Below are 23,432 nucleotides of genomic sequence, written 5' to 3' on the forward strand. Positions count from 1 at the left end.
GTGGAATGATCACATAAAACAAATAGTGGGAAAAGCAGGCGCCAGGTTGAGATTCATAGGAAGAATTCTAAGAAAATGTGACTCATCGACGAAAGAAGTAGCTTACAAAACGCTTGTTCGTCCGATTCTTGAGTATTGCTCATCAGTATGGGACCCTTACCAGGTTGGATTAATAGAAGAGATAGACATGATCCAGCGAAAAGCAGCGCGATTCGTCATGGGGACATTTAGTCAGCGCGAGAGCGTTACGGAGATGCTGAACAAGCTCCAGTGGCGGACACTTCAAGAAAGGCGTTACGCAATACGGAGAGGTTTATTATCGAAATTACGAGAGAGCACATTCCGGGAAGAGATGGGCAACATATTACTACCGCCCACATATATCTCGCGTAATGATCACAACGAAAAGATCCGAGAAATTAGAGCAAATACGGAGACTTACAAGCAGTCGTTCTTTCCACGCACAATTCGTGAATGGAACAGGGAAGGGGGGATCAGATAGTGGTACAATAAGTACCCTCCGCCACACACCGTAAGGTGGCTCGCGGAGTATAGATGTAGATGTAGATGTAGATGATTTAAGAAGATTTAAGACTTGATCTCACCCACAGTTTTCACATGTCAGTAAATTTCATTACAGAACATATTCTGCTGTAGGGTGAAAAATTCATTCTGGTATATTGTTCAAGCTTTGATCAGCCCTAAAAACAGTGGGAATGAAGTCCACCCCCTTGGCTGAGTGGTTAGTGCATCTGACTGCCATGCAGTGGGCCCAGGTTTGATTCCAGGCCTGATCAGAGATTTTCTCTGCTCAGGGACTAGGTGCTGTGTTGTCATCACCATCATTGACGCACAAGTTGCCCAACATGGCACCAACTGAAAAGGCTTGCAACTCAGTGGCCAAACTTTCCCAGGTGGGGACTTCCAGCTATCAATGGCATACAGTCATTTCATTTTTTCAGTGTGAATGAAATTCCGTGCAATGAACTAGGAAACATCACTTTTTTTGTGAAAGAGTGCATTCAAGACAAGCAGTGGGGCACCTAAAGACAAGATGCACACATGTACATAAGATGGAGAACATTATCTGCAGTATGTGCTTTTCCAAAAATATTGTAGATTACACTCTCTTAAAAGACAAGGCGCAAGGGTTCAGTTTCTGTGCAAAACATATTTTTGTAGGGTTTCTTCAGGTTTTGCTGGATTTTTCAAAATTTCCTGCTTTTATGTGTACATACGTACCAATGCAGTGTGTACACTCACTCTGCATCCTATTATGCTCTTGTAGTAGAACTACAATGCTCCAGATGAACATTCAATCCAAAACACAGTTCTAGACATATGGGCACTACAGTTTCTCCTCACACTGTGATCCAGACCAATTGAAATTCCTGCTGTAAGCCATGGAATGCATCAAAGTCCTGTAATGTATGTATCATCTCCATTACAGTTGAACTGTACCATTCTTCCATAAAATACTACACTTCTCCCATCATATGCAACATTTATCTTATGAAGTGGATAGCTCTTACACATCAATCGAGTCATTTGCAAATACTGTTTAGTTTCCTTATTTATGTATGCATCAGAATTCTAAATAGTATAAATGGCCCCATTCATGTTCTATGTTGATCTACAAAAGGTGCTATTCAAAAGTATTTGTTTCTCTTCTTCTACTCTCTACTGCTTTCATTTTCCACATCACCTCTTGGCCTGTTCTCATTTAGGAAACCTGTTTTTTTACACTTCTCCTTACCTTGAGTCCTTCTCTCTCTCTCTCTCTCTCTCTCTCTCTCTCTCTCTCTCTCTCCATTCACTGCAATTCTTTTTCATTTCATATTAATATATTTAATTTTGTCTATTGCTTGCCTCCTTAGGCCATGCATTATTTTTCTATATCTATTACTTCTCTTAACCAATAACTGTCAACTGAAACCTTAACACATTATTAAACATTGGAGAATCTCAATCATTGCTGTTAAAATCCATTGGCCTTTTTTTCTGTTCATATTATTTGCCTTCTTTGATTCTGTCTGACACATCTGCCACATTCACTACACTTTCTCATATTATTTTCTTTGTGCTTCACTTTTCCTTGTGAATATTATTTTGTTATGACTGTGATTTTACATTAATTGGTCTTACTTTCTGTAACTAACTGTTGTAGACAATTTTGTGTGTAGCATTGCTTACATTCATTACTTATGAAAATTTTATAAATTAATAACTTTAATTGATTTTCAGGCCATCTCAGCTTTACAGGACAGCCAACGTTATGTATGGACTGCCTCTTCCAAGGGCGTCACCCTACATTTTTGGAGTATTGTTAGGCTTTTACATGAAGAAAATGGAAAAATCTCTTAGGATTCCAAAGGTGGGAGTAAATTAGTAGATTACAACCAACAGATGTTTGCTTCAATTATTTCATGCATCTGTGCATTCCTCTTGCACCATGTGTTGGAAGATAGGGAAGCTTGCTAATATATCACCTTGTCATTGCCATATTTTCGAGGAAAACAAGAATAATCCAAAATTAGTACTTATACAGGGTGTCTACGCCAAAATTCCCTGTTTTAAATGCATTCTATATACTAAAACTAAATGAATTAAACTTTTTTTCACAAAAATAGGTTGTGTGTGAAAATAAGTTTAAAAAAATTACAACAATAAATCAAGCAGAACCCCTGAGGTGACAACAAATCAAAACAGAGCCCCTGCAGTGACATAAAGAATGTTGAGTCTGTTTTCAGTTTCCATCCAGGTCTGATGCAACATGTCCAAAGGAATGGTGTCAATGACTTCCACAATCCGATTATGAAGGTCTTAAATATCCCGTACTGCAGTGGCGAATGCCCTCTCTTGATACAGCCCTGTAGAAAAAGATCCAATGGTGTGATGCCAGGAGAATGTGTAGCCCAATTCATGAGTGTACCTCATCTAATCCAGTGCCCTGGAAATGTTCCATTTAGAGCTTTCTGAACATCCAGAGACCAGCAAGACGCAACACCATCTTGCTGAAATCAAAGGTTTGGTTGCAAGTCTGCAACTTTGGGGGGAAAGACAAAGATCTCCAGCATGCCTAGGTACATCATTCCTGTGACAGTTGTTTCAGCAAAGAAGAATGGTTCAATTATCTTGTCACACATGAGACCACACCAAATGTTCACTTTTGGGCTATCTCATGCCTTTTCCCTGACACTGTGTGGACTGTGCAACCCCCAGATTCAAATGTTATGCTTGTTCACAGATCCAGAGATGCAGAATGTGGCCTCATCAGAAAACATTACACTTGACAAGAACTCAGGATTTCAGTCGATTCGATTAAGCATTTCATATGCAAATTCGTTTCGTCGCTGTTTGTCATCAGGCTTTATGGCCTGCAGTATCTGCATCTTGTATGAATACAGACACAGACATTTTCTGAGAACTTTATGAACATTGCACAAGGCATCTGAAGCTCTCATGAAGTTGACAAACTGATTTTTGTGGACTTCATTGAAATGTTTGGCGGATATTCTCAACTTGCTCTTCAGAGACCAGCTGACCTCCTACATGACCCTTTGCAAACTGACAGTGCCATGTGCTCTTGGCATCTGGTGCTGCTTTCCTGTAAACACCAAAAAACTGCCTTTGCACCATAACAATGGATTTAAACTCTGCATACCAAAGCACAGTTTGTGCCTTCTCATGAACTGATGCCATTTCTGCTTCAATGGACAACAATTCAAGTGTGCCAGATGTAAAAAAAAATTAGGCAGCAATTTTAAGTCCTTCAGCACCCAACGGACAACTCAGACCTGAAACAAAGAATTATTTACTAATTTTAAGTTGCCTCACAAAATAGGGAATTTCAATATAGACACCATGTATTATCTTGACCTGCACTGCTGTGAAAAAAAAATGTATTCATTACCTGCCTTTGTGTATTATAGATCATATTCTGACCTTTCACAATTTTTAACTTATATTTCTGTTAGTGTAGAACAGAGTACATGCATTTTTAGCTGACCAAGTGCTAAAATAATTGTGACAGATATAGTAAAAACCTCAGCATTGTTAAAAGATATGCCAGTATGATAATCCTTAAATCAGTTAATAAATCTGAGTTGGGAGCAAAACAGTTCTTTCTCTCCACTGCAATTGGAGCTCTGTGTATAAACACTGGATTAAAACTTGAGAAGTAAATGGAGTAATTACATATTGAGTATATATATAAAGAAGAATTGACTAAAAAGAGAGTTAGTGAAAAAGTAATATGATATTAATCTTCATAGGTGTTAATTTTTTTTACATATACTAAAGTTTCTTTTGGTGACAGAATAAATTAAAGTCAAATAGTGTCAAATTTAGTGAATGGGTTGGATATTCCAGCAATTTATACTACAAAGTCCTCAGTTCTCTGTTGTCAAAGAAGACCCATGTACCTTTCACCAGTTATTATTTTACCCTACGTAAGGCAATTGATAAGGAAAAAAAATCCAGGAAGCACTAGCCATAACTTTTGCAGTGAAACTGGCTTCACCTTATTTGGTCTAGTCCAATAGCTCCACTCAACCCTTTTAATGCTATTTCATTTCTGACATGAAATAATGATCTCACTTCTCATATTTCCTTGAAAAATGAAACATTGCTAAGAAATTAGCTTTTGCACTTTTTAATGGGCAGCACTCAAAATAGGTGACATCTGCCTTGCACTAAGCTTTCTCATGATAAATTATTTCTGTAAGATGTAACATTGGTAGTCTTTCTTCTAATATGTTTATGCTATCATCTATTTTACACAACTTTCACTGCTAAATGTTCAGTATCATATGGTCATCTTCTCGGATTTTTTTCACCTGCCTTTGCCGATTTGTGTAGAGCTGCATGTGGCTTGCTTTCCAGCCATCAGTTTCCCCTTCTTCAATCCTGTCATCCTCTCCCAGTTCATGTCCCCATGTCACCTTCAGTGTGTGTTGCTCAATGCTGGCTTCAGCAACTGTGCGTCACCCAGCCATCAGTTTCCCCTTCTTCAATCCTGTCATCCTCTCCCAGTTCATGTCCCCATGTCACCTTCAGTGTGTGTTGCTCAATGCTGGCTTCAGCAACTGTGCGTCACACACTTAGCCTGTGCATCTGCCGTCTCTCCCTCCCACATTCCTACCCAGTAAACCAACTATATCCCTTCGTGCTGCCAGCCGTCCACCCTGAAACCCTCTACCTGCCTCCCACCTCTCTCTCTCTCTCTCTCTCTCTCTCTCTCTCTCTCTCTCTCTCTACCCACCCCACATGGTACAACCCTCAACACAACCCAGTCCACCTGTCGAAATGCAGCACTGGCTCTGTGCTTCCAGCTATCACCATATAGAGGCATTTTGTGTGTGTGTGTGTGTGTGTGTGTGTGTGTGTGTGTGCAAGTGATGGCAGAGAGTGTCCAGAATGTAAATAGACAGGGGATGAAGGAAGAATCTAAAAGGAAATAGAGCAATATGTATGTTACAAGCACATGGTAGATGGGAGTTAACAGGAGGGGTAGTTCTTATCAAAAAATTCAGAAAAATGACTTTACAGGTGTCTGTATAGCTATACTTCATAATTTATTCAGCAACAGCATACTGCTTATGTGTGTTTTTTTAGCTGGCTGTCACACCACACCTCCAGCCCAGAATACTCATAATTGTGAATGAACATTGTAGCTATAATTTAAGGAATTTAATGACAGTGCATTTTTTAACATTGTCTGCAGGTACTTGTGGCCACAGGGTGGATTGCTGCTATTGTATTAGCCAGTTGCTCAATGCTTTTGGCTAAAAATGTTTACAAACTGAGCTATGTATACAATGTATATGAGGCAGCTACTTTCGCCGCATGGGCTCCTCTTGCCTGGAGCAGTGCCCTTTGCTGGATTATATTGGCGTGCCATTCTGGATATGCTGGTAAGAAAGATATCAATTGCAATAAAATATGAAAAAAGAGTGAATCATGAGCTAAAACTTCAACAAACCTTAGCAATTGGAAACTTAAGAGTTTTGAGCTGGTATTACACATTTTCTTTAAGAAGACCTATCATGTAATGACATCACATTTCTACAACTGATGCTCTCAGAGACCTGCTGAACACACTCTGTGCCAATATCCAGTATTAAACTGCATACCCTCCTACAGTTTCTTGAGGGGTGAGTCAATGGTGGAAGAAATTTTAATAACTGATATTTGCCAACAAGGGGAGAAGAACTGGTGGAGTACAGTTCCTTATCACCAGCATATGCCCTATGTTCTGTATAAAATGGTAAAACATTCAGAAATTGCTTGTGGAGTGACATCATCTTCAGCATAAAAAGAGAACTACAGCCAACATATATTATAACAATGACTGACATGAATACAGTTAAACGTAAAATGCTTGTTACACAAGCTACAGAAATGCCACCAATAAGAAAAGCTTTTGTAACATCACATGAAAAATAATAAAAAGAAAATCTAATGACAGCCTCAGCAACAATATATGAGGGCCCACTGAAAAATAGTGCCTCAAAATTTTTTATTCTGTTCTCAAATCAGTTGAGGTGTTACGCATGATGCATTTTACTTGCTCAACTTTTCCTACTTCGTTGGTGCAAGTTGCAACCCTCTGCCACTAGATGGCACTGCATTGTAGCATGTAACATGCTGGTCTGTAACATAATTATGTCCATGTGTGAGAAGCATTGTGCAGTAATAGAGTTACATATGGCTTAAAACATGCCTCCAATTGAAATCCATATAAGAATGACAGCTGTTTATGGTGATATCCCTTAGCATGATTCTGGCAGGTGATAAAAGCTGGGTTTAACTTTTTGTCCCAAAAAGAGAGCATCAATGGGATACCGCCATGAAGGGTCACAGACACTGAAGCACTACAATAAACTCTGCAAGGTACTGCAAGATCCTCAGAAAACTGAAAGCACCAATTCAAAGAGCTCGTTCACACACTGAGCACCCTCTCCTTCAGCATCACAATGCCAGACCACACACAAATGTTGTGACATCTACAACAATTCAGTGCCTTGGATTCACTGTCATCTTCCACACAGTACCAACTTGATGCCATCTGATATTCATATGTTTCCAAGTTTAAAAGAACAACTTTGAGGACTTCACTTTGATAGTGATGAAGTGTGCAAGCAGAGGTGAGTTGTGGTTCCATCAAATAAGTCAAACATTCTACAGTGACAGCATCAACAAACTGATCTCTCATTGGGAGAGATGCATTTGATGCCAGACATGAAGAGTTTTCACGTAAAAAATTTGGAGATATTACTTTCCCGCACACAGTCATACATGTAAAATATATTGAAATAGATGTTATTGTGCAGCAGATTTGGTCTCTTAGCAAAGACAAATTAAAATATTTCTCACAACATCTGAAAAAATGTATCACAAAAACTGCTCATTGCTGAAGTGAAAATGAACAGCAAATTGTCGTTTGGGATTGTTTTGGCCAGGAGAAAGCAGTTGGCACACTATTTGCAGTCAGCCATCACCATACTGTATAGTGGAGTACTCTTCTCAAAACACAACCATTTAGAAGACAGAGAAAGCATGAAGTGAGTGCCTTTACACCATACTGCCACGTCACCAAGCAGCATCAACCACATTTAATAGAAGCATAAGATGTAATGCCTATTCCACATATTGGTTCAAATTATGTGACTTCTGATAAGTGTAAAAGGTTACTGGATCTCCACAAATCATGATTATACCACATCTCTTGCCAATGCAGTGTGCTATGATTGGTAAAATGACCATAGCTGTGGAATGACACTGCCCTGAATACCAGTAGCACACACATTTGATTCAACTCAAAAAGTTGGCACTCAAGAAACACTGCTTGGCACCTGGATACACCAAGATTGTTGACCAAATGGAAGTACTGACACAGACATCCAACTTTTGGGATCGAGTAAAGAAGACTATTGGAATTAAAAAATAGCAGAAAACCTTATTAAAGCCCGTCTCACAGGGAATAAGATTTGCCATAAGTCTGTTAGGTGGCACCAGTTAGTGGGGATAGTGGACTTGCAAGCTGGAGCTTTCACATGGGGTAACATGCAACATGGCAGAGTGGCAGACTTGCTATACTGCGTGAATGGCGATGCATGCAAGCCGGCTGCTCTGAAATCATTCCCAAACAATTCCAAATAAACTATTTGGTAAAAATATTTGATTGCTCGTAACTCATAGCCTCATTAACCAGCTTCAGTATGAACTGCCTAGCATTTCGTTAATGGTCATACTTACTGTGACATTATGAAATTAAGTAACCCACCACATAAAATTCTAATACAATGAAAAATTTTAAGATGCTATGAGTTTACGTTTGGCCCATGTTAAGTCATACATTGCTGCTTATGAAATGTATGTTAAATTTTGCTTTATTCCCCAAGCTCAAAGAAGTGGATTGTATGTAGTGCACTCACTTCTGCACATGGGCACAAATAATATGCTATTCATAACATCCATTGTATCTCACATACAACTCCTGATATCAAAACAAGTTTCTGGGAAAAGATAACATACAAAGAGGAAAGTATTTTACCACATGTTTCATATGTGATACTTCAAACAATGGAAATTCCACACTGGAATATCAACAATGTAGGAAAAGACAGATTGCCACTTACTCTAAAGATGAAATGTTAAGTTGCAGACAGGCACACTTACACATAAGCTCTTGGCTACAGCCTTCATCAGAGAAAGATAGAGAAACACACAAGCAAGCACAACTCTTGCGCAAATGACTGCCAACTCCGGCATCTCAGACCAGAATGCCCTGAATTCTGGCCCGAGATGCCGGAGTTGGCAGTCCTGTGTGTGTGAAGTGTGTGCGCTTGTGTGAATAAATGGTATGTTTCTCTTTCTTTTTTGACGAAGGCTGTGGCCAAAAGCTTATATGGAAGTGTCTTTTAATTGTGCCTGTCTGCAACGTAACATATCATCTTTTCAGTAAGTAAAATACAACTTTTTGTACATATATGAAACTTCCTTATCTATCACAATACACAAGTACCTACAGATTTTTTCAGTGGCATAATGTAATTTTTTGGGGCCACAACAGCTGCTGAAACCATAGTTACTGAGTTTGCATTAACATAAGTGAGGATCTTACATGTTTATTTTATGTAAGAAATATGTACACTCAAGCATAGTGTAACAAAACAAAATGTCAGCAAATGTTAAAATATATTGTGAAATACTGTTACTGAGCTACTCTGTTGTTACAGAAAGCATCTTTGAATTCAGCTAACAATCACTTTTGTAAAGTTAGCATGGGTTTTACTCTGTACTGGTCTCCATCCTGTATTAGTCTTCCATAATGCACTAAAAACAGTCAGAACCAAACTATACTGAAACACAGCTGAAGTAAAAGCATTAAATGCTAAATATTTTTTTACAAAACTACATCAGCTTAATGGTCTACATCAGCTCAACCTTCACATGTATGTGAAGTGCAGAATACACAGGTACTGCACTGGAAGTCTTGCTTCTGACAGGTTAAAACTGTGCCAGACTGAGACTCAAACTCAGGACCTATGGTACCATATTTACTCGAATCTAAGCCGCACTCAAATCTAAGCCGCACCTGAAAAATGAGACTCGAAATCAAGGAAAAAAATTTTTCCCGAATCTAAGATGCACCTGAAATTTGAGACTCAAAATTCAAGAGGACAGAAATGTTTTAGGCCACACCTCCAAATTGAAACAAAGTTGGTCCATTTTAATATGAGACACAATTTAGGTCGAATGAATGACGATACAGCTACAGTAGTATGGTTCGAGTCATAAGCTTAGCAGTTAAGCTTTACCAGGTAGCCATTGCTATGCGTCAGGCGCTCCGTCCGTATTTATACAGGTACCCTTCCTTTTTCACGTGCTTCGTCTGGTTTGAATGGATTGCTTATTTTTCTTTGATCTGATAAGCGCCATTTTTTGTTATAGGTGTTTACGTCACTCTAAACTGAAAATGCATTACTGTACTGTGTCGTGCATTGTTTGCTGCATTCTGATAGTGCGTGTTTACGGCCTGTTGCTGCTCGCGGCATGGCTTGCTTTTCTGCGCGCTACCGCCGCTTTCAATTTTTTTTTTAAAAAAAGAGAGGAATCGTCTCATTAGCGAAACCATGGCAAGAGACTGCTATTTGTTGTTACTTACACTGCTGCTTTCTTTGATAATGATCAACAAGAACCAAATAACAGACTGTGTATGATAGAAGATGTTCTGCATGAGAGTTTAGCGAAAATTTTTCCCCGTTTGAAAATCTTTGTAGACGCCTCTTTAGTACATCACATTACCTTCTGCACAGAAATTAGAGTCATCTTAGATTTAAAAATCTAGTCAATTGCCGTGCTTCATTTCTGACTGTATCACTATTAGTCATAAGAATAATACGAATATAAACATGACATGATATGTATATTCTTCCACGTTTGCTGTTGTCTCACTCTAGTTTTGTAGTTTATTAGGCAGTCAGGATTTAAATGAGATAGCAGCAAACATGAAAGAATACATCGCAAAATGTTTATATTCGTATTATTCTTATGGTGAAGAGAATACTGCATGTGATTCACAATTCATGAAAGTTCCTATTAGCAACCATCTCTTCTCACACGTAGGACAAAATTCAGAATGTAGAGTTGGCCATATTGACAAAAACCCCGAACAGTCTTGCCAGTCGGATTTTCACAGTACATTGAAATGCTGCTACATTCGAAGATGAACAATACGGAATTTGTATTTACTTCATTGGATAACGTATGAAAATGCAGTGGTCGAAACTCGGGGCGGAGAAAAAAGCTCTTCTTCCACCTTTCTTTAAATTTATTTACTGATGCAGAGGTTTTGGCGCCAGTATTTATCTTTGTGCCTGCAAAGCAAGCCTGTTTAGCGCTACATATATTCGATGGCAGAAGTTAGTTGTGGCGGCACCTACCAACATTTTTCAGAACTTCCGCTTACTTTGCACTCGGTTCTAAGCCGCAGGCGGTTTTTTGGATTACAAAAACCAGAAAAAAAGTGCGGCTTAGACTCGAGTAAATATGGTAATTCTGGAAACATCCCTGAGGCTGTGGCTAAGCCATGTCTCCGCAATATCCTTTCTTTCAGGAGTGCTAGTTCTGCAAGGTTGGCAGGAGAGCTTCTGTAAAGTTTGGAAGGTAGGAGATGAGGTACTGGCAGAAGTAAAGCTGTGAGGATGGGGTGTGAGTCGTGCTTGGGTAGCTCAGTTGGTAGAGCAATTGCCCGCATAGGCAAAGGTCCCAAGTTCGAGTCTCGGTCCAGCACACAGTTTTAATTTGCCAGGAAGTTTCATATTAGCGCACACTCCTCTGGAGAGTGAAAATCTCATTCTAAAAAGCAATCAGTTGTACAGCAGTGTTGACTGGGTGCATGTAACAGTTGAGTTATTTGTATGTCCTTGGTATGAGTGCCTCTGATTTCCATAAATCATAACAGTCACTCAAGTGTGTGAGAGAGATATGTATACAGGGTGTATCTCTTGACACACTGTCATAAGTAGTTCTACAACTTTTCCTTGCCTTGCTGAGCTCTAGGCGCCTACAAATCAATCTTTGGTATCAGCTGCTCATTGTTTCGGGATACTTACAGTATAAATAAGGAGGAGGCTGCAGTGGGGAGGGGAGGGTAGTATGGTGGGGGTAACAGCAGTGAAGTGCTGCAGGTTACAGGGAGGGCAGAGAGAGGAGAGGCGAGAAGGGGAGGGGGGATAGCGGAAAAGGAGGGAAATAAAAAGACTGGATATGGTGGTGGAACGACGGCTGTGTAGTGCTGGAATGGGGAACAGGGAAGGTGCTGGATGGGTGAGGAAAGTGACTAACGATGGTTGAGGCCAGGTTACAGGAATGTAGGATGTATTGCAGGGAAAGTTCCCACCTGCGCCATTCAGAAAAGCTGGTGTTGGTGGGAAGGATCCATGTGGCACAGGCTGTGAAGCAGTCATTGAAATGAAGGATATCATGTTTGGCAGTGTGTTCAGCAACACAGTAGTTCACTTGTTTCTTGGCCACAGTTTGTCGATGACCATTCATACAAACAGACAGCTTGTTGATTGCCATTCCTACATAGAATGCAGCACAGTGGTTGCAGCCTAGCTTGTAGACCACACGACTGGTTTCACAGGTAGCCCTGCCTTTGATGGGATAGGTGATGTTAGTGACTGAACTGGATTAGTTGGTGGTGGGAGGATGTATGGGACAGACCTTGCGTCTAGGTCTATTACAGGAGTTTGAGCCATGAGGTAAGTGATTGGGAGCAGAGGTTGTGTATGGACGGACGAGTATGTTGTGTAGGTTCTGTAGACAGCGGAATACCCCTGTGGAAGGGGTACGAAGTATAGTGGACAGGACATTTCTCATTTCAGGGCATGATGAGAGGTAATAGAAACCCTGGCAGAGAATGTAATTCAGTTGCTCCAGTCCTGGGTGGTACTGAGTTACAAGGGGAATGCTTCTCTGTGGCCGGATGGTGGGACTTCGGGAGGTGGTGGGAGACTGGAAAGATAAGGCAAGGAAGATTTGTTTTTGTACAAGGTTGGGAGGATATTTATGGTCAGTGAAGGCTTCTGTGAGACCCTTGGTATATTTTAAGAGGGACTGCTCATCACTGCAGATGCGACGACCACGGGTGGCAAGGCAGTACGGAAGGGGCTTTTTGGCATGGAACAGGTTGCAGCTGTCAGAGTGGAGGTATTGCAGGTGGTCAGCAGATTTGATGTGGATGGAGGTACTGATGTAACCATCTTTGAGGTGTAGGTGAATATCTAGGAAGGTGGCTTGTTGGATTGAGTAGGACCAGGTGATGCAGATGGGGGAGAAGGTGTTGAGGTTCTGGAGGAATGTGGACAGGGTGTCCTCACTTTCGATGCAGATAGTACCCACTAATTCCACCATCCAGTTTTGTCTGCCATCGCCGTTCTTCATCTTAACTACCTTCAGACCCGCACCCAAAGTAATATATATTTTTTATTATTATTTATTCTTTACTTTGATCCTTGTGACTTCTCACCAATTTTAGTGAATTTTTGCCTTTTGCTCTTGTTGACTCCCTCAGATTTCATTTTGTTCCCCCCTTTTGCATCCATTTCATCCTTTTCATGAATTTTCACATGCATCTGGGGGTATTTTTGCAAAATTTTTCAGACTTAATTCTATATTATTTACATAATTTTTCGCATTTTTCCACCGCCATGGATCCTTGCTCCTTCCATCTGTGTCAATACAGAAAAGTTTCCTTATCCCTAGCCAGATACCAGTCCCACTTATTGTTCGTGCATTGTTGCTTGGCTCATGGAATCCCCCCCTAATGGTCTTACCATCAAATTAGCCATCTCTGGCTGCCACCCGTGCTTCCACAATGACCTCCACCTGTTCAGATTCTGCCAATCCTTAGTCCTCACCAACATAGTCCTGCAAAACCATGTCAACCAAGCCCAAATCTCCTTGCAGTACATTCTCTCCATCCAAAAAATTCTCCTATTATGCAATCACAAATTCCTGTAACACATAACACACACTGGAACTCTTGTTGTCTTGAGCAACATGCACAATGCCACTTCAAAAAGCTCTCCATCCTGCTCACTTCTTATTCCAGCCTTGGGGTACAACCTCCCCCCATCCCCTCATAGCTGACAAACCCTGTCTTGCAGCCTTACTACACTTGCCCCACCCTCCAAAACTCCTTCCCACCACCACACAGAACCCAGAACCTAAACAGACCCACAACACAGTCATGAACTTTTCCTCCAAAAGCCTTGGCCCCACAGAAATATCAGTTCTTTCCAAAGGCCTCACCTTTTGCCCCACTCACAAATTCAATCATGCAGGACTTCTTAAAGAGCTTATCTCCTTCTCCCAGTCCCTACAGTGGAAACACTTTTTCTCCGCCAACCCTACCAATCAGACTCAACCAAAGACCAATATTGAACCTTTCCTGACTCAGTTCACTCCTCCATCCAACCATGATCCACCCCCACTGCCCCCAAACCACTCCCTGTTAACTTTGCAGAATTTCTTAACCTCGAACCTTGCCTCACAATCATTCCCCAAATCCCTCAACATGCAAACTGACCTTACATCCACAGAAAGCACCACAGCCCACGATCTAAAAACTGATCCCGACCTTATAATCCTACCTGCGGACAAAGGCTCCACCACTGTTGTTTTGAACTGCAATGATTACCTGGTGGAAAGACTCTGCCAGCTGTCATGTACTTCCACCTACAAACCTTGCCACAGTGACCCTAATCCAATAACCCAGCAGGCTCCCCAATTACTACTCAAATCCTTAGACCCATCCCAGAACCTCTCCCCTGAGTCCATCTCTCTACTTACCCCTACCACTCCAAGCACTCCTACCTTCTACATGCTTCCTGAAGTCCATAAACCTAACCATCCAGGAAGCCCCATTGTGCCCCTTCAACCTACCCACCTATATAAAAGATACCAACCATTTACTCCATCGACTCTCCACAGTTCCTGTCCTTTTACCACATGGTGCCGTCCTCACCCCCAACTGCTTCTACTTTGAAGGCATTACCTACAAACAAATCCGGAGTACAGCTATGGGCACTCCCATGGCGCCATCCTACGTCAACCTATTCACGGGCCATCTAGACGAATGCTTCCTAAAAACCCAGAATCCTAAATCCCTCACCTGGTTCAGATTGATTTATGACATTTTTGCTATCTGGATTGAAGGTGAGGACACCCTGTCCACATTCCTTCAGAACCTGAACAACTTCTCCCCAATTTGCTTCACCTGGCCTACTCAATCCAACAAGCCACCTTCCTAGATGTTGATCTCTATCTCAAAAAAGGCTACATCAGTACCTCTGTCCATATCAAACCTACTAACCACCAGCAATACCTACACTTTGATAGCTGCCACCCATTCCATACCAAGAAGTCCCTTCTGTACTGCCTAGCCACCCGTGGTCATCAAATCTGCAGTGACGAACAGTCCGTCTCGAGATGTATCAAGGGTCTCACTGAAGCCTTCACTGACCGTAATTATCCTCCCAACCTTGTACAAAAACAAATCTCCCTTGCCTTACCTTTCCAGTCTCCTACCACCTCCCAAAGACCCACTGTCCAGCCACAGAGGAGCATTCCCCTTGTAACTCAGTACCACCCAGGACTGAAGCAACTGAATTACATTCTCCACCAGGGTTTCTATTACCTCTCACATGTCCTGAAATGAGAAATGTCCTGCCCACTATACTTCCCACCCCTTCCACAGTGGTATTCCGCCGTCCACCAAACCTACACAACATACTCGTCTGTCCATACATAATCCCTGCTTCCAATCCCTTACCTCATGGCTCAAACCCCTGTAGTAAACCTAGATGCAAGACCTGTCCCATACATCCTCCCACCACCACCTACTCCATTCCAGTCACTAACATCACCTATCCCATCAAAGGCAGGGCTACCTGTGAAACCAGTCATGTAGTCTACAAGCTAAGCTGCAACCACTGTGCTGCATTCTATGTACGCATGACAATCAGCACGCTGCCTGTTCGCATGAATGGTCATCGATAAACTGTGGCCAAGAAACAAGTAGACTACTGTGTTGCTGAACACACTGCCAAACATGATATCCTTCATTTCAATGACTGCTTCATAGCCTGTGCCATATGGATCCTTCCCACCAACACCAGCTTTTCTGAATGCCGCAGGTGGGAACATTTCCGTAACCCTCCTGGCCTCTACCTTCTTTAGTTACTGTCCCCACCCATCCAGCTCATTCCCTGTTCCCTTTCCAGCACCACACAGCTATCATTCCACCAACACACCGAGTCTTTTTATTTCTCTCCTTTTCCACTAATCCCCCCCCCCCACCTCTCCCCTGCCCTCTGCCTAACCTGCAGCACTTGACTGTCTTCCAGCCCCACCATTCTATTCCTCGCCCTCCCTGTTTCAGCCTCCTTCTTACCCCCACCCAGTCGCCACTCCCATCATACATTGGTGCCGCTGCTCACATGTGAGAGTCTTTTTGTTGTGTCTATCTGCGATTCATCTTCTCTGCCATAAGGTGAGTAGCAACTTTCCTTCTCATAATATTGTTACATTCCATCCTGGATTTTCCATTGTTTGATTATTGGCACTAATAATTTTCCATAACCTGGAAGGATGCTCGTGCATAGGACCAATTAACATAAACTTGGAAAAAGTAGACGCCAACAACCATAATTTTATCTAATAATTTTTTTTTTAGCTACCAGTTTCAGTGCCTCATTGGCACCATTTGCAAGCCTCTATGTACAAAACCAGTCATCTAGTTGTTATCCTATTATATAGACCACTATATCCAACTGGTTTCCCTAGACTTTTACACAAAATGGAATTACAGGATTAACAAAAAGTTCCAAGGTACTTCCTACAGTAATTTTAAAGTTGGCCAACATGCAAGCCTCTTTTTTAATGACAGACAATGCCTAGATGAATGACAGTTAATGACTTGTACTTTCTTCCTGAAGATTCTAATGATGTTAACATCATATTACTTATTTAAATCAACTTTTCTAAAATGGTTCTAAAATGTATCAAATATTAATGTTTCCTCTAAGGAGCTAAATTTCCAATTCCCCTTTCTTTATCGTAAGTCATACTATCCAATTTTTTTAATACTAAAATGAATAACCAGATTATTCTGTAAGGATTTCAAATTCATTGGCATTATTTATATATTAAAAACTACAATATACATATTAATAAACAGATGTAAGTTGTCAGTAATTAAGCAGAAACATGTAATTCTCAACTGAAATTTTAGATCTGTTCTTCATACTGTTGCAATTCTGTTTTTCAGGAAAGCTGAATAATGTTTTAAGTTGGAGGCCACTTGTCATCTTAAGCCGTTTATCCTATGCGCTATATATGATACAGTTCCCTGTATTTTACTACTATGTTGGAATCAACAGATCTGCCAAAGTATTTACTGTTATGTCGAGTGTAAGTAAAACCAACTACTGTACTATGTCTAATCATAATTTCTGTAGCTTCCTGAGAGTAGACCTGCTTGCTAGGAAATAAGAAAATCTGCTTTCAAGCAGAAAAGATGACAAAAACACAATTAAAAACATTACCCATTTGAATAAAAAATTATGAGTGAAAGAGAGAGAGAGAGAATGTCCACATGGGATGGGCATGGAAGAGTGGTAGGAGAAGCCAATGCTCAATGTGTATGGAGATGGAGTTGAGTGGGCAGAAGAGAGAAGTGAAAAGTCAAGGCGAGGCAGTGAGAACAAGTTATCGGAGGCTTAAACGAGGGGGCTGTGGAGTGTAGGATGTGTTGAAGAGACAATTCCCACCTGCAAAGTTCAGTGAAACCAGTGCTGGAAAGTAGTATTCAGCTGGCCCATGTAGTGAAGTAGATGTCAAAATCATTTGTTATGGTGTGCAGCATGTTCAGCAACTGGAGGTCAAGTTTGTGGTTTGCCATAGTTTTGTGGTGGCCATTCATCTGGCCAGACAGTTGGTTAATTGTCATGACCACATAGCATTATATTCGGCAACTGCAGCTAAGCTGCTTTTCATGTGATTCTGAATTTTACTGAGTAGGAAATGCTTGAGGTTGAAGTGTGGTGAGTGGGTGAATGGGACTGGTCTTGTACTTGGACCGACCACAGAGTAGTGAGCCATGCAGTGCAGGATTGGAAGTGGGATAGGAATAGGTTGGGTGGGCGGCAGAACACTACTTTAAGGAATGTGGTTAGGATTTTGGGTAGAATATCACTCAACTCAGGTCTCAGAAATAGGTAGTTGAAGCCTTGGTGGAGAATGTCACTATGGTTTTCAAGGCCAGGGTGATCAGTAGAGTGCTGATCAGAGGCTCGTTAATAGGTTTACTGGTGTCAGAGGAGCAGGTAATTGTATGAAAGGGTGAGAGCTGTCAAAGGAGAAATACTATTGGTGGTTGGTGTGCTTCATAAGGAGAGGTGTATTTATGGAGACATCTGAGAGGTGAAAATCAACATCTAGGAAGGTGGCTCAATAAGTTGAAAAGGACCATGTGAAGTGGATTTAGGAATAGGAGTGGAGGTTGTGGAAGATAGAGCAAAGGTTGTCCATAATATGAGTACAGGTTATAAAAATGAATTAGAACCAGACAACAGGTTTTTGGTGCTGACCAAATAGGAAGGATTCTTCCAGCTAGCCCATAATTAAATAAGTTGGAATAGGATGGTGCCAAGAATTACCAATAGCAGTACCATGGGTTTGGCCTTCGAAAGTGAAATAAATGTGTCAGGATGTGATTGGCTAGGAGGATTAGGAATGAGGTGGTGAGTCTGGTATCAGGACAACATTAGGGAAGGTAGTGTTCCATGGCCGTACAATTGTGAGCATGGGGGATCTAAACAATGAAAGACAGGGCCACATGTGAAAGTAGCCAGGGTATAAACGACAATCAATGTGGGCATATCAAGTAACCAACTGTCTTCTTGCATGAATGACCACCATCAAACAGTGGCAGATCGGAAACTTGACCCTCCAGTTTCTGAACATCCTGCACACCATAACACAAATGACTTCAACAGCTGCTTCACTACATGGACCATTCGAATACTTCCTTCCAGCTCAAGTTTCTCTGAACTGTGCTCCTCTGCTAATCTGTTCCCACTGCCTCACTTGCCTTTTCGCCTTTCTCCCACCACTCTTCCTCACCCCCCCCCCCCCAACCCCCCACCCCCCTGTGTGGGCGCTCTCTCTCTCTATCGCTCTCTCTTGCACCCTGCTCTGCCCTTTAACCCCTTTACCTTCCCTCCCACTCCCATTCTCCCTCTTCAACTTTCTCACCTTTCTGCCCTCCCCTTTTCCCCCTTTAGTTTCCTTCCTCTCCTTCTACCTACATCTCATTTTGCTGTACCCTCTGAACTCTTTACATCTTGTTGTGCAGCTACAGAGTCATCTGACTAAAGACCTGTCACTTTCCCCCCTCTTTGCATCCCTCCCTACCCACTCCCCTTCTCCACCAGCCCAGCAACTGCTTTCAGTAATCAATAATAATTGATCTTCCTGAGGCCATGGGAAGTGTGCATTTGGGTGTCTGTGTGGTTTTTGTGTATGAATGTGTGTGCTATTGCTAGAAAAAGAGCTAGTGCTCAAAACCTAGTTGGAATGCTGTTTCTGTTGTGTGTTTCTGTGCACCACCATCAGTCCACTATGAGTGAGTGGTTGCATTTCCTTTACTTTAGTATTTGTCCAGTCAATTATTCCCATTATCATTTAGCAATGGTATTGAATAGTCACGTCAAATATAAGAAAGGGCACTTGTGCAGGTTTAGTAAATATACACAAGTTCATGTACACAATGCTTTAAATTAACTACTGTCACCGCTTCAAGACAGTGAGTTTTGAATTAGTTCATTGTTCAACTTATGTGGGATGCACGCAAGGTTTTTTTAGATTAGGCAACTCTCCATCCAGTTCAGATAACAACAGCAGTAGGAGACCCAGAAATATAAGTGTAAGATCCAAAAGAATGCCCCCTGTAGGCAAGAGTATTAAAATATGTAACTGCTGAAGCATTCACAACAGAATGCCAGAGTTTGAAATGCTTTTGAAAAGCAGTGAAGCTCACATAATATGTGCAGAAAGCTGGTTGAAACCTGAAATTGATAGCAATGAGATTTTTTGGGATAATTTAAGTGGTTATTCGATGGATAGGCTAATACGCTAATGGGAAATGAAGATAGTGTATTTGTCATGATAGACAAATTCAAATCCATCGAGATAGAAACTGAAGGTGCATGCGAGATTGCTTCAGGGGAGGGTATAAAATGCTAATTAGGACCTTCTATCGCCCACCATACTGTAATCATCAGTGGAGGGTTTAATCATCCGACAGTCGATTGAGAAAATTGTTAGTGGTGGGCATGATAAGACATCCAGTGAAACATTACTAAATGCCTTCTCTGAAAACTACCTAGAACAGATAGTTCGTTATCCCACACACGATGGAAATATATTGTATCTAATGGCAACAAACAGACCTGACCTCTTTGACATCGTCCGCATAAAAACTGGCATCAGTGAAGGTGATGCAGTTGTGCCAACAGTCATTAACAAATTACATAGGACAACTAAAACAAGCAGAAAGATATATGTGTTCAACTAGATAAAAATCAGCAGTGTAAGATCTCAATGAGGAATTTGAAACTTTCAGCACAGGGCAAGAGCATGTTGAGGAACTGTGGCTCAAATTTAAAAGAATAGTTGACTAAGCACTGGATCAACATACCCAGTAGAACAGTTCATAATGGGAGGGACCCTACATGGTATATAGTCACTGTAAAGAAACTTCTAAAGAAACAGAGGCTACTGCATAATAGGCATAAACCAAAGCATAGGACTATAGACAGAGAGATGCCGAATTACATGCATTTGGCTGTCAAGAAAGCAATGCAGCAATGCTTGAAACCTTCAGTGAGTACCGTCGCAGTATATCATCAAACGATCATTCACAAAATCCACAGAAGTTCTGGTCACATGTAATGACTGTTAGTGGTCCCAAAGTTAGTATCCTGTCCCTAGCGAGTAATATAGGAACTAAAAATGAGTGTAGCAAACAAAGAAGTTGAAATGCTTCACTCCATTTTCAACTGTTCCTTTGCAAAGGAAAAACCCAGGTATATTGCCCCAGTCACCCTTGAACAACTGACAAGATGAATGAAATCAGTGTTAGTGTAGTGGTGTTGAGAAACAGCTGTTAAAATTGAACAAAGCTCCAGGGCCCAGTGGAATCCCTGGCATATTCATACTGAATTTGCAGCTGAGTTAGCCCCTCTTCCAACTATAATCCATCACAAAGCCTTAAGATAAAAAACTGAGCCCAAAAGCTGAAAGAACGCAAAGGTTACCCATTTACAATAAAGGTAGTAGAAGTGATCTACAAAATTGTTGTCCAGTACCGATGACATTAATTTGTTGTAGAATCTTAGAACATATTCTGAGCTCAAACATAGTGAGATATTTTGAACAAAATTACCTCCTCCGTGCCAACCAGCATGGATTCTGAAAATACTGATCATGCGAAGCCAACTCTCACTTTTCTCACATGACATACTCAAAGCTTTATATCTAGGCAGTCAGGTAGATGAAGTATTTCTTGATTTCCGAAAAGCATTTGACTCAGTACCACACCTACACCTACACCTATTGTCTAAAGTACATTCATATGGGTTATCAAGCAAAATTTGACTAGAGTGACGATTTTTTGGTAGGGAAGACACAGCATGTTATCTTGGATGGATAGTCATTGTCAGATGTAGAAGTAACTTTTGGTGTGCCCCAGGGAAATGTGTTGAGATCTTTGCTGTTTATGTTGTATATTAGTAACCTTGCATAAGATATTAATAGTAACCTCAGACCTTTTTTATGTTGCCGTTATCTATAGTGAAGTGCTGTCTGAAAGAAGCTGCGTAAGTGTTCAATTACATCTTGATAAGATTTCCATGTGGTGGAATGATTGGCAACTTGCTATAAATGTTCAGAAATGTAAAACTATGCACCTTAGAAAATAAAAAAATAATAGTATCCTGTAGTATACATAATATCAATAAGAGACAGTTTGAAATGATTAACTCACACAAATACCTGGGTGGAACATATGTGGGAATATGAAATGGAATGATCACATAGGCTCAGTCATGAGTAAAACAGGTGGTAGACTTCGATTCATTGGTAGCCTACTGGGAAAATGCAATCAGTCTGCAAAAGAGATTGCTTACAAATCATTTGTGCAACCCACTATGGGACCCTACCACATAGTTCTAACAGGAGATATTGAACATTTACAGAGAAGAGCAGCACGAATGTTTGACCCCTGAGAGGGTATCACAAAGATGTGGAAGAAACTGAAACTGGCATACTTTTGAAGATAAGATATAAACCACCCTGAGAAAGCCTATTTACAAAGTTTCAAGAGCTGGCTTTAAATGTTGATTCTAGGAATCTATTTATCACTCACATAGGGATGATGAGAACAAGAGTATATGAACTACAATACACACACACATTAGGCATTTAAACAAACATTCTTGCTTGCTCAATACATGAACAGAATCTGAAGAACCTAAGTAACTAGTACAATGGGACTTACCCTCTGCCATTCACAGTGGTGTGCAGAGTACAGATGTAGATGTAGTAAGATTTAGATTTTGGTTCTCATTGTAAATATATTGAGAGATTCCTTCATTCTGCACATTTGTTATAAAGTACAAAGGCATTGTCTTCATATTTCATGGTATATTATTTATATTTGTTCCAGTTCTTCCCCCTTCAGGGACTGGTTGTAGTCATCATCTTATCTGTGATTTTCACTCTACTATTTGATTTACCTATGCATCACGTGAAAAATATTCTTATGAGAGGCGGTAAGTACAAATTATGCAAGTATTGTCCATCATCTCAGTTATACTTTGATACTATAAAGAGTACTTCAAATTCTGATGTTGTTTGATGTAGTATTGTAAAAAAAAAAAAAAAATCTTTCTGTTGCAGGCCAGAGGACAGAAAAAGAACAAACAAAGGAAAAATGTTCCTGATGAATACATCATAGCTGCATTTAAGTTCATGTCTTGCATATTAATGTTCATGATTTGACTGTACAAATTCCCTGTGATGAACTGTTTTAGAGAGAGAGAGAGAGAGAGAGAGAGAGAGAATATGACTGTATTCCCTTACTTTTTTATGTGAAGCATTTGTATGTAAGTTAAATCACATTTTTATAAAATAAATGACAGTGTCTACTGACGATACTGCCAAAACTCCATGGGACAGTGCCAACTTTTTTTCCTAAGTGAAAATGGTGTCAGATGTGACATGTAACAATGACTGTTGTGATCACACCAAAAAAAGAAGACATTTGAATCTGCATCCAAAATGAGCAGCATACAAGCTTCCACTCAATGAGACTTTCCTACCTTCATTCTTCCTTCCACAGAAAAGTGTCGATAATCAAAAAGCTGCAGCAATCTCATACAGCACCCCCCCCCCCCTTTCTCCCTTTTTACCCTAATAAAATAATAATGAATTTTGCTTTCTGTTTAAAATTTCTGAAGATTGGAAAAAGGATTGGCAGGTGGTGGTGGTGGTGGTGATTGGCTTGTGGGGCACTCAATTGCATGGTCATCAGCACCCATTCAAATTCACGGTCTGTACACAGTCCAATCCAGTCACTTTCATGAATGATGATGGAACGATGAGGACAACACTAACACCCATTCTCTGGACAGATAAAATCCCCAACCCAGCCGGGATTCGAACCCAGAATCCCATAATCCATAGGTAGCAACACTAGGGACTGAGAGGCAACTGCAGATGAACTATATGAAAGTGCGCATGTGTAGGGGGTGGGGGTAAGGTTACAGTCACTCAGTCAATAGTGAACTTCCTTT

The 23,432-nt window shown here is 40.8% G+C and overlaps 1 protein-coding gene across 1 annotated transcript in view; it reads left to right on the forward strand.

The window, feature by feature from the left end:
• LOC124804826 (nose resistant to fluoxetine protein 6-like) overlaps positions 1-22,807 on the forward strand; it is a 364,094-nt gene extending 341,287 nt beyond the window's left edge. The window contains exons 11-15 of the mRNA XM_047265170.1: positions 2,245-2,374; positions 5,726-5,915; positions 16,844-16,986; positions 22,304-22,409; positions 22,537-22,807. Of these exons, the coding sequence (XP_047121126.1) occupies positions 2,245-2,374; positions 5,726-5,915; positions 16,844-16,986; positions 22,304-22,409; positions 22,537-22,580 (613 nt within the window). The 3' untranslated portion in view covers positions 22,581-22,807. The remainder of the gene's footprint in view (positions 1-2,244; positions 2,375-5,725; positions 5,916-16,843; positions 16,987-22,303; positions 22,410-22,536) is intronic.
• Positions 22,808-23,432: the final 625 nt, after the last annotated feature.

The sequence above is a fragment of the Schistocerca piceifrons genome, chromosome 7 (genome assembly GCF_021461385.2).
Source record: "Schistocerca piceifrons isolate TAMUIC-IGC-003096 chromosome 7, iqSchPice1.1, whole genome shotgun sequence".
Classification (NCBI taxonomy): Eukaryota; Metazoa; Arthropoda; class Insecta; order Orthoptera; family Acrididae; genus Schistocerca; species Schistocerca piceifrons.